General features: G+C 38.8%; 1 protein-coding gene and 1 pseudogene across 1 annotated transcript; one reads left to right on the top strand and one right to left on the bottom strand.

Annotated features, from left to right (window-relative positions):
- Positions 1–709: 709 nt before the first annotated feature.
- On the bottom strand, positions 710–5,981 carry LOC148691535 (E3 ubiquitin-protein ligase PRT1-like). The gene is made up of 8 exons (XM_088682188.1): positions 5,705–5,981; positions 5,292–5,320; positions 5,035–5,214; positions 3,698–3,825; positions 3,465–3,618; positions 3,215–3,382; positions 2,554–2,663; positions 710–1,299 (listed from the first exon to the last, which is right to left on the bottom strand). Exons 1-8 carry the CDS (start codon positions 5,836–5,838, stop codon positions 925–927), a joined length of 1,278 nt encoding a protein of 425 aa, XP_088538314.1. The 5' UTR covers positions 5,839–5,981; the 3' UTR covers positions 710–924.
- A 713-nt stretch (positions 5,982–6,694) lies between these two features.
- LOC137735968 (protein disulfide isomerase pTAC5, chloroplastic-like) lies at positions 6,695–9,623 on the top strand (annotated as a pseudogene).
- The last annotated feature ends 8,372 nt before the right edge of the window (positions 9,624–17,995 follow it).

Genomic DNA, 17,995 nt, shown 5'->3' with positions numbered 1-17,995 from the left:
GAAGAACTATTGCGGTAGTGGGAGCAATCTGGAATGTTCTGGAGCTCTATATCAAAATTTGGATGGCCCCTTTTTGTCTTGTTAATATTTTTTTGTGGGCTTCATCTTGTAGTTAACTTTTGTAATAAAACTTCCTTTCTACGGATAGGATTTATAAAAAAACCTGTTTAATTCCTCAACAGCCAATAATCCTACCCACGAATCCCATCAATCTTCTTGCATAATTAGGGTTACCGATTGTATAACCCACACGTGAGCAGTCACATGCTCCTTGAAATCTCACTCATCCCAACTCACATATATATATCCTCGTTTGCTTTTTATAATATTAAAAAGTCCGAAATAACCGTGAAACCAAATCATGTCCAAGACATGAATGAAAAATTTAACGGGAAGAGTGAAATAACAAATTAATGATTTTGAAAAGTTGAAACCAACCCCCCCCCCAAAATTCCAGCAAAAAAATAAAAAACAAAAATCAAAAATCAAAATGGTTATCAAATACTCTTAAGAAAGTGGTACTATCAAAGTAACTTAAAAAAGACAACGAGAATTTATCTGAAACTAGTTTCTGGCAGAAACAGTTAAACCAAAGATCCTACTGTATACTACATAGCAGCAAGGGAGGGAGGAATTACTAAAACTTCAAAATCAGGGTGACTTACCAGAAAGCACCTTAGCAATTACGGTAGCAAAAACCAAAGCAGCCTTCAAGAAGATGGGAGTTGCATTTTTACAAAAAGCAAAGAAAATATTTTCTATCAAACTATAACAGTGTTTCTGTGCTGAATTTGGCTGTAAACATACATTATAAACATGCAGAAACAATTTCGAAACAGGGAATTCTCATTCAACAAATCAAACATAAAAAAATGGACACATGATTTGCTGTTTTGGTTAGACTGTAGGCTCGTTGGTACCTTCTCATTCTTGCATTAAGTCTGGTAAAGCACTGCCATCAGAATCATCATCCAGATCTACAGAGCTATCAGCTGAGAATACAAAAGCAGGAGAACCATTTTGCACATTGCTAGGGCCATTTTCTGGATCTTCTGGAATGGGAGCAGCAGTGACGGTTTCTAGGTCTTCCTGAAACACAGCACCGTCGTCATCTAATTGATAGAGAAGCACAGGTAGTCTCCCTGGAGGTACAAGCTCAAGCTTGTGTTCTGGTTTATGTTGCTGATTGAATCGGCCAGGGATATTAGAAGGCTCATTGTAGCATGCTCCACATAAGTCAAAACCTATTTTCTCCACGCAGTCTTTGCATTTGTACCTCTCCCCAATAATTGGAGATACCTGCAAAGAAGAGCATAGTGCCTTACAAGTCAAAAGACAAGAAATAATACAGCACTTCTTACTATGATTTGCGGGGAACTCCCAGTTATTTTATTATTAAATTATTCTTTTCTGAACACTTTATCAACACAACAATTGTTTCCAACTGTGTCCCATACTCTGATCATTTGAATGCTTAAAAGTTCACCCCATTTGCTTACAGAAAGGAGTACAGACGTGGCAGAAGTGTAGACACAGGTCAAACTAGTTGAGTGATTATATACATGAAATCAAAACAAGAAAAATGTATCCATAGCATATTATTTATTTGATTATCAAATAATTCATTCCAAATTTTCCACTGGTCAGCCAGCTTCTCAAAAATGTCCAGTTAAGTCTTCTCTCTTTAACTTGCATCATATCATGAACACTCTTATACCAGAAATATCAATTTATTATTTGATATTGGTGAAAATTTGGAAAAGAAAAACTTTATAGGATTTTGCAGTGCAGGGGAAAATGTTATAATTTTCGACTCCACTCTAGATCTTGTTCTTTAATGTATCTGGCAATAGACTAAACTCAGAGAATAGAGAATAACTACAAACACACAAGATTTAATCTGGTTCGGCAGAACTTTTTGCCTACGTCCAGTTGTGGTTATCTGGATAGAGAAATGACAGCTTCTTTAATTAATAGAGAGTAAACAGTGCTTTTGTAAACCCTAGAACTAATCCCTCTCTTTCTCTTGGTCTTGTTCTCTTTGCCCCTTGCTGCACCCTATTTATGAGTATAGGGTGCGGGTTACACACCTATTTACTGATTAGGACTCCCATTCTATTTGGAATAGGAAGTCCACTTAAATTCCTATAGCGTTTCTGCTTCTAGGATTCTGAATCTAATTGTACAAGAAAACTTAATTCTTTCTTAATCCTTGTAGGACAAGAAGATGTGCACCTTTAGCTTTCCTAATACAATCCCTAATAAAATAGGACACAACCATTGACGAGTCAATTCCTAATAGAAAAGTGGTTTTTTTATTTTTATTTTTTCACAAAAATGAACCATAATACATGATATCCTCCGAACAGGTGATATCCCCCACACCCATCTCCTACAGTATTGGGTAATTGCTAGAAAAATCTCTTGGGACCTACAAATTTAAGTTTGATCCATTGACTTTTAAGATCAAGTTAACAACAAATGAAGCAAGCCCCTGGCCCTTATTCCTAAATGTAAAGTTGATATGAATTAAAGAAGGACAAAGGACATTACCCCACAGCAATCACAACCAACTCCGTAATGAACTTTCTGCCCAGCCCAGCAAGATAAGTACTCATCAGAAAGTGTCGAAGATGACTGGTCAGCACGTTGACGAACATGCACTGAACGTAAAATCAATTTAATCTCATTTGAGCGCCAGAAACAAGACGGAAATAAGAAATGCAGGAAAAGCAATTAAGAAGAAAAAGGAAAGAGTACTCGAAACATCGGTAGTACTAAATCAATATAACTGCAGTATGAGTCTATGACTAATTATATCATCGACATAGTTGAGTGCAACATTAAAATATTGAATTCAAACCCTGAATCTGAACGATCTTCCAACATGATGTTTCTCTCTGTTTTATACCATTTATAGATAAGACTAAAATAAGATGCCTGATATAAACAAAAATTTTAAAAATTTCAAGTAATATTTTACCAAAAGAAATTTGGTTTTAGGAGAAAATGGAAAACAAGAACGATCTGTAACTCTGATTATTAAATAAGATATTTGACTATTTATTTAATTTCCAGTTATAGCTTAGAACAGTCCGGTTTTGTTACAATACCAATTTCCGAGACATAATCAATGCTCCTATTCTAGATAATAATAATGCTATTGGAAAATAAAGAAGCATCAAAATAATAAAAATTCTTAAGACTGTCATACGTTTTAGTGATGATACTCGTCGCTGCAAATAAATTTCAGGATATTGCTCCTCCAAGAAGTGCTCTAAAATTTCGCAAACACTAGGGAACCCCTTCGGATGCATGCTTTGACAAATCTGACACTTATAAATTCCATCAGCTGGAATGTTGATACAGGACTCACAATATACTGCACAAAAGAAAGTCTAAATTAGTATATATTCACATGCGCATAACTCTGACTACAACATACAGTTAAATGATATGGTTACCATGACCACAATTGAGAACAACAGGTTGAAAGAGCAGGTTCTTGCATGCAGCACACAGTAGATCAGAAACAGAAACTCTCTGGTGAGTTCCATTTCCAAGATTGCAATCACGTGAACAGCCTTCTTGGATTGCTGCATTTCCAGTAGCTTCATTCTGTTGCAGGGCTTGAAATATTAACTTCATAATCTAACATTGTTCCTGGAGAATTTACAAGTCAGGAAGATTGTCCTACCCCAGAAGAACAACTTTCAGAGTTCTTTGAGTGAACATTGCCCAGAATATTTGACTCCTCAATACGATGTGACCCGGATAGTGAATTATCAAATTGAGGCGAGAAGAAACCAACTTCCTTTTCTTCTTCTGATAGAGCCAAGGAAGAAATGCAATAAATTATTTAACACATACTCTGTGAGATTGCAACTGCCATACAAATCAACTAAAGCTTCAGCACAAAGTATGATTATTCAGAATGTCAAAATAATATGGACACCCATCAATATAAAGAACATCATTCTTTAAGTGTCAACCCCAAACAGAAGAACCAAATGATACAGAAAAGACAATGTAACACTTCCAAATCTACTATCCACCAGCACATCGCATTAAAAGAGCCTAACCATTGTTTGAAGGTTTCCAAACCATTATTGCACTTCTAATATGAATTTTATTTATAAATACTATAATTTGTTGAAGGTTATGTGACCCTTCATCCACTCCTACAAAATATAGAGATGTCTTGTCTTATTGGATACAACGGATCTGGATACAACCATATCAGTTTCCAGAAATTACTTACCAGGATATACACATATTATACGTTACAGCAGTCTAAAAGGAGTAAAAATGCACAATTTTGAGTTTAACGAAAGGCCACTTTGCACTTGCAAAGTACCATATTCCAGAAAACCCAGTCAATCCCATGCCATTCTGCCACTCTCCAAGGCATAGAGGTAAAAACCATTTGTTGCAATCATGGATTTTTGAGATCTTTGGTGCAAAACTAATAGGTTTCCTTTTTATGATCACTTATACTCCTGAAAGGATAACAGAACACCATCAAAATTGATGGAAGAAGAAGCTACATTATTCAGTCCTATCATTGTGGTTGGATTAGACTTTGGAGCAGATTTCTGTCATTAGTTTCTCATTTACTTTATTAAATTCCCTTGTCTAGCAGGACTACGCCTATTAATTTTATAAATTCTTCCCTTGAATTCAATGGAGAATGCTGATGAATGAATACAACTACTATCGGAAGTTTTTTGGACTTGTTCCTTTGAAGGGAACTTCAGTGTGATGCCCACATAGTGAACCAAGACCTAAAAATTCACTTATATTCTCCATCATTTTACTGGTATCACAAGCAGCCCTTACATATTACTTAACACTCTGCGGAACCAATGTAGATTCTAAAGGATTCGTGCTCATAAAAAAACTACTTTTTATGAAGACAATTTCAAAGGCAAAGTGAGTCTATAAGTAGAGATAGAAAGTAGTGAGCATAGTAAATCATACAAAATGGTAAGAGATTCAAGACGGTAAATGTTCAAGAGATTCGGTAAAGCACACCTTCCACTTGTTTTCCTCTTCTTTCGTACACTCCAGGATACAACTTCTGGAGCAAGAAATGCATCAACTGACAGATACTCGGAAAATGATTGAATGGGTCCCGACAAATGGGACAATAGGACTCATGAAAAGCATTCATGGTGTTAAAGACACACCAGAAGCATGAAATGTGGCCACAACCTGCAAACATCATAAAGTCATCAAAAAGGGAATGAAACATATATTTCAAAATGTTGTTCAATGGCATGATTCATCACCTAATACAACTGGCTTGTAAAGAAGATCCCTGCAAAGTAAAAGAAATCGCCTTTAGGGATTTATCACGAAAAACCGCAGAATAAAAAGTTAATTCAACTATAAATTAAGCAACCAGTATAGCCAATTTAAGCTCACTCGATCAGACTAACCGACAGCAGAATCATGCTTTTATTCTACTCAGTTTTAAAAAATACATGTGATGAAGCTGCCTATAATTCTTCATACACTAAAATATTCATAAAGTGCTAAATCATCAAACAAAACTTGCCAGCAGCTAATTATAAAAATTAAACAAATAAATGAAATTTCAAGCGAACTGATTGTAAATTAAACACCTAATCAGTGAAACAAACAAACAAATTATGAAATTGCAAGAATTGAAGAAATTGAATAAATAGATTCAGAAACTGACAGGCAAATGCAGCATTCAAACTCTTTTCGGAATTCCTCGTCTTCGAGCTCCTCTTGCTGTTCCTGCTGTTGTTTGATCAGGGTTTTCTCGTCTTCCATATCGTATTGTTTGATTAGGGTTTTATCGTCTTCCATTTCGCATAAAATCTGAGAGTCGGACAGGGAGGGGGATGATGTTACAGAAATCTCAGTGGCGGGTAATGGGGGCGCCTCGACCCACACTTCATCGGCATACTATTTTACCCCCTTCAAGTTTTTGTAATTTGCAAGATGGGGTCAAGACTTCGATTTTCTATCTTATTCCATTAAAATTGGGGGTGGGCAAACGGGTAGAGGAACCGTAGGTTAGGATGGGTAGACAAGGTTTAGGGCGGGTACGGAACAGGTCCAATTTTTTTCGAGGATAATTGGGGCAAGACACGGCGTTGATATTTAGGGGTGGGCTGAGTCCTAATATTTAGAATAAAGTGACGTTGGACCAACTTGTTTCTAAATGTAATGAATGGAATTTCAACCGTTAATTCTCCCTACCCTAGTCCATCGGGACCCCATCCTCTCTCCCAGAGTCGAGAGTCTCCAAACCATTCACACTCTTCTATCTTCTCATCATTGACGACATCACCCTTTGCGACTCCATACGCACTCTTCTCAATGCTGTTGAGACCAAATTGCCCTTAACATTCCATGTTTTGTAAAATTACCAAATTGCCCTTGACATTCGATATTTTGTAAAATCTTCATTCTAGCTTCAAATTTGGATCCACTTGTGTTCACGCGTTCGTATCGATCGACGAGTTCTACAAATATACAACAGGAAAGGAAACAAAAACAAATTGAGCTACAAATAAGATTCCACTTAGCCTAAGGGACATTTTTGTCATTTCCCACCTTTGGAGAATAAAATAGAAAAAATTAGGCATGGGTCGTAAAAAATATCCATCATCAAGTAGAACGCTCTATCAGATGTATAGTTAAGGACAATTGTGGAACCATGATTTTCCAGGGCCAGAATAAGGCAGATCAGAATATGCGTATCTCTGAAGTCCAGTCATGGACTCAACAACTCCAAATCAGGTTGAGCTGCTCAAATGGACTAGTAATGCCACCAAATCTTGCTATACTCTGGAAAGGTAGGTGAAGTCCACTGATTTCGCTAAGAGTAACCATTCTTGTTCTGCAACACATGAAAACCTAATCCAATTAGGGATCAAAAAGGCCTCCAATATTCTTGGAGATTCCTAAAATTTAGGGATTGACGTGTGCCACAAGTAATCACACTCATATGAGGAAACAATATCTAACCTTAGATTTCCTCTTGGATTCTCTCGGTTAATACGAATTCCAAATCATAAAGCGCCTATGTCCCGACTAGTATAAATACCCTCATCTTGGGCAAATCTCTAGTAACACTTCCATAATGCATTCATTATTCTCTTACCCATTGCTCGAATCTCAATATTGCTTACTAACTTGACCGTTAGAGAGCCTTTGGCTGGTACCTACTGTTGCTCTGACTTCGATTGTTTGCTTACTTACAGGTAGTCGGACTTGCTCACTTCCTCCGTCTGCAGCAGTGCTTGAATTTGGTTCTAATACACTACTTAAGGATGGTGAGCAAAAAATAGACCCGAAAAAACTAGCTAAAGTCGTGAGGAAAAAAGACCGTTGGACGGTTACAATGGCAATTGCCAAATGGTGACAATTGGGAGAGCACTTGATTGATATCCACTCAAATATATCATTGCTTTCACTCTTCACCCGCTCATATCTTCTTTTTTTTTCTTCTTTATTTCAATTTTTGTTTGTAATTTCTCTTAGATGTCTGCAGCTTCCTCCCTCACTCTCTTTCTTCACCTCATCTTCCCCCTCTTCTCCCCAAGTGCCACCACTACTACTCTTTCTCCCCACTCTCTCTCTCTCTCTCTCTCTCTCTCAAATCCTTAAAACCCCTCAACATCATTTGCTTCTCTTCAAATTATTCTCACAACGACAGCAAAAAGCCCAGTGGCTCTGCAAAGAGCTATGATGGCTCTGTGAGGAGCAAAAGTGGCTCCAGGAGGAACAACGTTGGGTGTGCGATCACGACACACTCCTCCATGAGATTGCTGAGCTTAAGCTCAAAATCCAGGCTCTCGAACGCCAGAGAGTACTAAGAGGAGGGGCTTCTATGGTGTCGGAGTTTGACACCATTGCCAGCGTCACCGGTTTGTTTCAGATGCTCAAGGAGAAGGATTTGATAGCGGATACAGGGTTGAGTCCCAAAACCGTGGAATTGGATCATCAAGAAATTTAGGAGATTCAGGAGGAGGTGATTACTAAGAGGAAAATGACAAGGTGCAGAAGTGCTTTGCAGAAAGGATTGGAAGGTGAAGAGGTTCAAGCAATGCAGCTTACTTTTGAAATGAGAGTTTTATTTTTTTGGTTTCTACGATTCCTGAGCTTACAATTAACTAAATGCATTAACTCTTTCATAGTAGAAACTAGAAAGGTGTAAAAATTTTGCAATTGGGTTTCTCTTTCTTATTCTGCATTTAGACATGTTCCAATATTCGATTGTTTGAATTGTTGATGACATGAAGCATTGCTAAAATTGGGGTTTTATTCGGGTGAGGAAGACATGGAGTTTTCCAACTTCTCAAGCAGGACAGAACATGATGTCAAGACTTGGCAAGTAAGTTTCAGATTCGTTGTATGTGACTGCGCATCATTTGTAAAGAGAGAAATTTCAGAACAATAAGGTTAAATAAAACAATGGCAGTGGAAAGTTTTATGTGGGTTACTGAACTTGTAATAACTTGTTCAACAGGCCTCCTTAGACGTTCCTCAAGACAGAATAGTGGTTGCATAACTTCTTGTGTATGCAGATCAACAAATTGAGGGTGCAGATGACAAAAGGGCGACTACACCAAAGGTATGTTGGGAACATAAGGTTCTAGGCTAGCAGCATTCATACATTAGTTACGGGATGTACTGCATCAACCTTTACTAAAAGGAAACAACTGATGTTTTAAGTTTCAGTATCAATATATCCATCGGAATCATGCTTCGAACTAACATAATGGTTTGATAAGTCATTTACTTGCATGCCTCACTTCAGTGAAAAATAACAGTTTGCATCGTTAGGAACCAAAAACTCGTCTGATTGTTCAACTTAAAGCAAATTGTGCCTTCATATACCAAATAAACAATCGTACTTTTTGAAAAACAAGCACTCATACTTAGTTGCGAAACTGACATAAATCTCTAACTATTCTGCTAAATTGGAAACGAAGTTTTGTGGTTGAGCTTTAGCTAGCAACTTGAAACATTGTAATGATGCTTCTAATGGTTGAGTTGGTTGTGCTATTTAGGAAGATGCAAATGGAGCTACAGTTACTTTTGCAACTGACATATCAGAGATCCAACAAATAGTAGTGAAAGAAGAAGGCAGTAAGAAGTAGAGGTATCCCGCCGTCGAGTTTTCCTCTTAAGAGAGAATCGCTGAGAAGATTCTACTAGACTTATAACCAACAAGAAAAAAAAGTGGTGACGGCAAGATGGCAGGTACCTCAGCAGGGTGCCTTACATGTCGAGGGGATGGCGACATATTATGTACAGGTACTTCCTGCCTGTCTTCTGACTTTGTCACGATTCAAGTTCACTGCACTCAATCCAACCCTACTTCATACGCGTGTGTATCTTCGTTCACTTTTTAAAAGAAAATTAAACAACAATGGCATTTAGTAAGTGGCAGTGTTTACATGTGTAGAATGTGACGGAACAGGCGAACCAAACATCGAAGAACATGTGAGATGATTTTACACAGTAATCATTGGGTTGAATGATAAAAGTTCTTGGATTGGGTGGAGGAGGGAGCAAAATGTTCATATTGTGAAGGTCAAGGATATACGATTTGCGATGTATACAATGGAAATCAGTAGTTTAGCCCTGAAATACATACTTGTACAATTCGGTACATGTGCAGTTTTATGCTATAGTGCATGTATTTGGCTGTTTAGTGACAATGTATTTAGATTTATACACGAATGCGGAAAATGTACATCTATTGTATGTTCTCCCCGCACCATCCTACAAAATCTTGGTTGAAAGAGTTAAGATTTTGTTTGTTAGAGGACTTTTAGGTCGAGTTGGACTTAAGCTTTGAGAATGTCCTCTTATCTCCCTTGGTACGAGTTCGCAACAAGTCCCGGGATATCTCGAAAGTGATAGCTTGTCTTAGGAAATACCTTGGTAACATCAACGGCTCGAACATAGCAGGAAAGATCAAGATAATGACTTGCTCAAGTGAAAAGTGGTGTGGAAGCTACAAGATTATCAGTTTACACGACAGAGAAGGTTGGCATGGTTGCATGGCATTTGTAGCTACATGTATTGTGACACACCCAGACCTAAATCGAGGCATGATGGATGTCACATGGGGGTGACGTAGCCAACTGCGCAGTACGGAAGTGATAATACGGGTAAATAAAAACCAACTAGCTAATTGACACTAGACTAGCATATCAGTGCGAGTGGAAATGCTTAGAGTGTAGGTACATACACACAACCAGAGCGTAGGTATCAGAATGCAATCTAGAAGTCTAATTCCTAATTATACATATCATAAAAGAAACCCTACATTGGTGGATGTCTGTCAGAACCGCCGTGAAGTCCTCATGAGCCACCAACACGAACTTCTATCTAGAACCTGGAGGGGCGCAAAACAAAAAATGTGAGTGGGCAGAAAAAAAAAACTTTTCAAAACCATTTATATTTTCAAATATAATCACCCCTCACCGTAAAACTTGTATAATTTCCCAGAAAATAGTACCATATACGTATATAATAACCCTGCTCAAAAGTAACAAGAATCAGATATATGCCATGTCAATCATCTCAACCATGAATAAGTAAGCCAGGTGGAATAACTCAATATAAAATAACATGTCAGCCGGAGTCACCTAACGTGACTTGTACGGCTGAGTCTATAACTCATCAATCAAGTCTTGCATATGAGTCGAAACCACCAAATGTGGTCTGTACGATAGGCTAGGTGTAAATGAATACGCTTAAGTGCTACGATCATGTGAAGGCTGTATGAAGTATCGTAAGTCACCTACGAGTTGGAACCACCTAACGTGGTTTGTACGACAGGCTGGCATCTACCTTGGATCCAAGGTGAACGTGTGGTGCGGAAGGTGAACGATCACATGAAGGCTAGGCCCTGGCCTCGGGTGGAGCATTAACACCAAGATGCAGGATATTAATCACTAATGCAACTCATCATAATCATACTCATTATCGTCGCTACCATCAATATATACTCACTTGAAGCTTACCTGAGCGTCCCCAGCATCATGCAACATCATGCAAAGCTATACTAAATTCATATGCTAAAATATAAAGCAATTATGACATGACATTTTAAATGTAAAGACCATTTAAAACTATTTATGGGAAAACGTAAAGCATATATACCTATATATAGTAAACCAAAAGCCCACTCACTGGTATGTAGCTGGGTTGTAATCCCCAAGTCTCGCCTTGCTGTGCGTGTCCTTTGGAAACGTCTCACTTATATGTGAAACCACTATTTTAAGGTCAATTTTAAGTACATAACCAAAACCTTGTAATAATTTCTCATACGTTGCTCAATTGAGGTATTTGAATATACCATCGTGGCCTACTCAACACCACTAGCATCCCCATATTTTTAGAAAAAATTTCCGACGTCCCATGCGGCCACGCGCAGTGTAACAACCCATCTTGGGATTTACGGAAGAAAAAGGGTATTTTTGTATTTTCACTAAGCTTGGGGGATATTTTCCTTTTAAAAATGGTTTTTGGGTCTTAAATGGTGTGCCCAAGGGGCCCACCCCTGTTTTATGTCCTTGGTTTCCCCTTTCCCCGTGGACTCATCTCTCTCCCTTACTTTTCTCTCTTTTCTCTCCCCCAAAACTCTCTCTACAACTCTCTCTCCCTTCTTTGCGTTGTCCCCCTCCTCTTTGAAAACAACACATACACACATACCTACACATACATACTTACATGGTTACACCTAGTCACCATCTCAGCGGAGGAAGGAACAGATACCAGTCTTCCAACCCATAATCTTAGGGAACCACAACGATGAACCCTCGACCTTGGTAAGTTTCGGGACTCTCTCTCTAATCTTTCTTTTAGATCAATCAAACTCTAGTTAGGACTCATTTTAGGTGCTTTGGTGAAGGTTTGTAGTGAGGAACAGCTCGAAGGGTGTTTTCCCAGTTTTACTAGTGAGTCTGACAGCTTTCGAGCCAATTTTCGGCCAAACCACGGCAAGTTGGTCGGCATGCAAGGTATCAATCTCTTTGTCTTGCGGAGTACTACAACTTTTTGTTTCACTTAATTTCATTGAGTATTGAAGAAGTTATATCCATTTGAATCTTACCAAGTTTCCGGCAACCTCCGAGGCTTTCGAGGTGTTTTCTGGCCAAACCACCGTGAGTTAGCCATCATGCAAGGTACCATTCTTTTCCTTTCTTCGAGAACTATGACTTTCATTTTCGGATAACTTGATTTGGTTGAGTAACGAAGAAGTTATGGGCATTTGAAGTTTGCCCAGAAATCGACCAAATGGTGGCCTGAAAACTACCCTCAACCTAGGCCTTTGGGCCAGGTTACCCAGCCATTTTACCCAAGCCCTTGGGCCAAGCCTTTAGGGCTGAACCTAAGCCGTAGGCCCAGCCCAGGTTCCAAACCCATCAAAACCCAAGTCCCTTTTAAACCAAAACCTTGGGCCTTTATGACCCAAGCCCAATCCCTTTTAAAACCTAAACCCATCAGAACCCAAACCCAAGTCCAAACCCTTTGACCCAACCCGGTCTAACCCAATACCCTTGACCTGGATCCGTTGACTTTGACCCGGTCTGACCGTTAACCCAGTCAATTGTCAGAGTTGACTTTGACCGTTGACTTTTTGGGTTTTCGTGTGGGACCCTTCTTAGGCTAATTTCGATGTCCTGAACCTGTTTCCGATGTCCCTTTTCCGAAATTCAATCTTTTTAGTGGAGTTTGACTAAATGTACCCTTTATGTGCTTAGGGGCAATTAATTATGGCATTTCCGTCTTTGCCAGTTGCGTGGCTCTTTGGCAGCTAAGTACTGTGAGTGCCCTTCTAAAAATGCATGTTTTGATAGTAGAAATGCATACATGAAAAGCATGATTTGATGACTATGTTTTATGAGATAACATGCTTACTAAGGCTAGTTTGAATTATTACTATTTTTCCTATAACCTGTGTTCTTATAAAATATCTGATGGATGATGATATGATATTTAGAACATGTATAGAACACCTCTTTATAGTATAGATGATGGATGACTTTATCCTATGAAGTTGCTTTTCAATATATGTATTGTACTTACCTAGTGGTCCTTATTCCGCTTTGGGATGTAGGGATAGATTCTGGTCCATCCCGAGCGATGGTTTGGTGTTGGCATAGGGCCTGGAGTGTGTTTCCTTTGGCTATTAGCACAGGGATGGGAGCCAGCATGGGGCCTGGAGTGTATTTTCCTTTAACTATCTGGTTAGAGACGGGGAGCCAGCATAAGGCCTGGGGGTTATTGAACATTCACTAGTGATTAGTATATATACAAGATTTGGGACGTTGCACGACATGCTAGGTTTTGGAAAACCTATATTTATCATGATATGTGTGTTTTCATAAAACCTGGGGGTTAGTACGTTGATAACTGTTATATTATTATATATATATCAACTTGGTCCACTCATGTTCGTTTTGCGCCCTTTCAAGACTTAGAATTGAGGCGTACAATCCCGGCGTCAAAGGACTTTCACATCAGCATCTTCGAGTCCTCTCGTCGTAGGACCCATTTTTTTAATTCATTCAATTTTATATTATTTCTTTTAGTGTTTTACTTAGTCGTATATTCATTATTCTTTTATATTTATAAGCCTTATCTACCCCTTGTTTTCAGCATTTGCACTCAATAAATGGCTTTCGTCACCCTCGGGTATCGGCCAACGCGTGCCTATCCTAGTATTTGGGGAATATTAGGATCGGGGCGTGTCACGCAGGCATGTGCTTGGCAAGCTGACAGTAAGCCTAACACCGTTAAGGAATACTCCGTTAAATAATAGGATATTCTGATAAATATACCTGACACTGTTAAGAATATTTCGTCAAAGTTGACGGAATATGCTTTGTCTTCTCCAGTGGGTTGCAAGAATACTTCGCTGGTCGATGCTGCACTCGTCGGTTTTTGGAAAAACTTTGAATCTCAATATCTCCGTCAGTTCAACACCAAATCTCACGAATTTTATATCAAATTGAAGCCTTGAACTAGAAGAACACGATCTTACCTATTTGGGGTCCTAAATCCAACGATAAATTGTTAGAAAATCCCTTGAAATTCCAACTAAAGCTGCAACCCACTACCAAGCATATTTCGACATCCAACTTAACCAAAGTAGTCTAAAACACTAAAGGAGTTGTAACAATACCTTTCTAAGTCTCAATAGCAAGTAAATCTCGACGATCACGTCGGAGAAAATTACACCCCTTGTCGGAGCTTGGTTATCTCGAGTTCTACCAATCTGCCCTTCATACCAAGGGTACGGCTTGACTTGTGAGGTCGAGGGAAGCACAATAGTGTTATCCTTACACTCAATCTATGAGGTTTTGAAGGGTTTTGAGAGCTACAAGCTAGGGTTGTACGGAAAGACAGAGTTCGAGAAAAAGAGAGAGAGTTAAGGAAGAAGAAGCACGTGTGTAGGTGTGTGTGTCTCACAGGATTGGGAAGAAATAGAAGGAGTAGGGCCCTGATTGGGTCATGAGATTTAAGGCTAAGAATTTAAATCAAAACAACCCACAACTCCCTTATTCCTCCACAACATTTTCTCTACACACCCGGCTTGGCCCAAACTTGCATCCACGCTCTCGTAACGTCGCGTATAATTTACTCACTCCCGCTACAAATAATTTAAAACTAAAAACGTATATCAACATCACTACAACTCAAGGGTATACTCACCATTTCCACACATTCAAGGATAAAATATATTTTAATTTGGGACGAGTCGTCACACCCTTAAGAAAAATTTCGTCCCTGAAATTTCTTACACCAGCATACAACATATCAATATCCATAAAACAAACGTGGTTACAGATCTCGCATACGATCCTCTATTACCCAAGTAGCCTTTTCCACTGAATGGTTTCTCCATAAAACTTTCACCAAGCGAACAGTTTTGTTCTTTAGAACTTTATCCTTCCAATCCAAAATCGTCACTAGCTCCTCGTCATAAGTCAAATCTGGATTAATTTCTAATGGTTGAGGAGGTAATACGTGTGACATATCACCAACATAATGGGGAAGCATAGAAACATAAAAACATCATGTATTTTTGCCAGTTTCGGAGGCAACTCCAGTCTGTAAGCAACTTCACCGACTCGCTCGGTGATCTAGTAAGGTCCGATGTAGCGAGGACTCAACTTACCCTTCTTAGCAAACCGCAGTACGCTTTTCCATGGAGATAATTTAAAAAATACCCAATCTCCCACATTATACACCCTATCAGTAGCGTGCTTATCAACTAGACTTTTTTATCGATCCTGGGCTGCTTTAAGGTTAGCTTTAATTATCTGAACTTTATGGGTAGTCTCATCCACAATATCTTGGCCTACTAATTCCCGCTCACCAACTTCTGACCAACAAAGAGGAGTACAACAATATTTACCGTATAATCCCTCGAAAGGTGACAGCCCGATGCTAGAATGATAGCTATTATTGTAGGCAAACTCCATCAAATCTAAACGCTTATCCAAGCGTTGCCGAACTGTAGCACTGAAGATCTCAACATATCTTCTAATGTTTGGATGGTTCTCTCGGATTGCCCATCTGTCTGCGGATGATACGCCGTACTGTAAAGCAATCTCGAACCAAGAGCTTCCTGAAATGCCACCCAAAACTTAGAAGTGAACCTAAGATCCTGATCAGAAATAATACTAACTGGAACCCCGTGGTATTTAACAATCCCTATTATAAATAACTCAGCTAATCGACTTAAGGAATAGTTCTCTTGAACCGATATAAAATGTGTTGACTTAGAAAGCCGATCCACTATCACCCATATGCCATTATATCCATTTCGTGTATGAGGAAGCTTGTACATGAAATCCATAGTAATATTTTCCCATTTCCACAGGGGAACAGAAAGTGGCTGCATCAACCCAAAAGGTTTCTTTTTTTCAGCTTTAACTTGCTGGCAAATTGCATACTTACTCACATATTCAACAATCTCTCTTTTCATGCCCAGCTAATAATAGAAAGGTCTAATGGTATGATACATCTTGGTACTCCCAGGATGCATCGCATAAGCCGATATATGTGCTTCATTGAGAATATCTTTCTTTAGTTCTGCAATATTCGGCACGTACATTCTACTTCCCTGCATAAGCATGCCATTTGATTCCCGAATTCTAATATCTTTCTTCTTCCCTCGTGACATTGCCTTTGCTAATTCCTGGGATTCCTTATCCTCTGCTTGAGCCTCTAGCACACGACCAATTAAAATTGGTTTGACCTAGAAACTGGCAAGTAAGGCTTCTTCCCGATCTATTACTCCCAAATCAACTCTAGTAGATCTCAATTCTACAAGGAAAGGGATATGGCAAGCATATAAAGCATTAAGTCAACCGTGTCATTTCTTATTAAGTGCATCTGCCACCACATTTGCACGACCAAGGTGATACTCAATCATGCTATCATAATCACTAAGTAATTATATCCATCTCTTTTGTTGAAGGTTAAGATCTTTCATGGTGAATAGGTACTGAAGGCTTTAATGATCTGTGAAAATCTTGCACTTTTCTCCATATAAGTAATGTCTCCAAATCTTTAGAGCAAAAATGATGGCTACTAGCTTGAGATTATAGGTAGGGTAATTCATCTCGTGTGGCTTCAACTATTGTGAGGCATATGCAATCACCCTACCATGCTGCATTAATACGCAGCCTAAGCTATTTAAGGAAGCATCATTGTAAATCTCAAAATTACCATCGTTGTCTGGAAGCACCAAAACAGGTGTGTGGGTGAGATAATACTTTAGCTGCTGGAAACTTCATCACAATCATCGTCCCACTCAAATCTGACATCTTTTCTAGTTAACCTCGTTAGTGGTAAAGCTATAGTAGAGAAATCGTTAACAAACCATCGATAGTAACCCGCTAAACCAAGAAAACTTCGTACCTCAGTGACGGTTCATGGCTGCTCCCAATTTTCAACTACAGCTATTTCTACGAGTCCACCTATATACCCTGGGTTGATATTACATGCGCCAAGAATGCCACTTGATTTAATCAAAACTGGCATTTGCTAAACTTAGCATATAATTGGTGTTCCCTCAATTTCTTCAAAACCAGAGTGAGATGTTAAGTATGGTCTGCTGTAGACTTAGAATACACCAAAATATCATCAATGAAAACGATAACAAACATGTCGAGGTATGGCTTAAATACTCGATTCATTAGGCCCATAAAAGTTGTTGGTGCATTAGTTAACCCGAATGGCATCACAAAGAACTCATAATGACCATAGCAAGTCCTAAAAGTTGTCTTATGAACATCTTCACTTCTAATCATTAATTGATAGTACCCGGATCTCAAATCAATCTTGGAATACACGCAGGCCGCTCGAAGCTGATTAATTAGATCATCTATACGCGGTAATGGATAACAGTTTTTAATCGTTACCCGATTCAGCCGTCGATAATCTATACACAACCTCAAAGTTCCGTCTTTCTTCCATACAAATTAAACTGGAGCTCCCCAAGGTGAAGTACTAGGTTGAATGAAACCCTTATCAACCAATTCTTGCAACTGAGTTTTCAATTCCTGCAACTCTGTGGAGCCATTCCATAAGGAGTTAAGGAAATAGGATATGTACCTGGGAGTAATTCAATAATGAACTCCACTTTTCTATCTGGTGGTAATCCAAGCAAATCGTCAGGGAAAACATTAGGGAAATGTCTAACTACTCGAACATCCTCCACACGAATAGGAGTATCCTCATTCAATACCACATGAGCCAAATAAAATTGACAACCTTTCCTTAATAGCTGCTTAGCCCTCACAGAAGAAATGATGTCATGCTTTAATCCACTACGTACACCCACAAATGTAACCACAGGCAAGCCTGGCCGATGAAAATCGACTATCTTCTCATAACAATCATGCTTGGCACGATTGTAGTGTAACCAATCCATGCCCAGAATAACATGAAAATCAACTATATCTAATGGAACCAAATT

Source organism: Pyrus communis, chromosome 13, assembly GCF_041283825.1.
Source record: "Pyrus communis isolate YQ-2024b chromosome 13, ASM4128382v1, whole genome shotgun sequence".
NCBI lineage: Eukaryota > Viridiplantae > Streptophyta > Magnoliopsida > Rosales > Rosaceae > Pyrus > Pyrus communis.
This window is presented reverse-complemented; position numbering and strand designations above follow the sequence as displayed.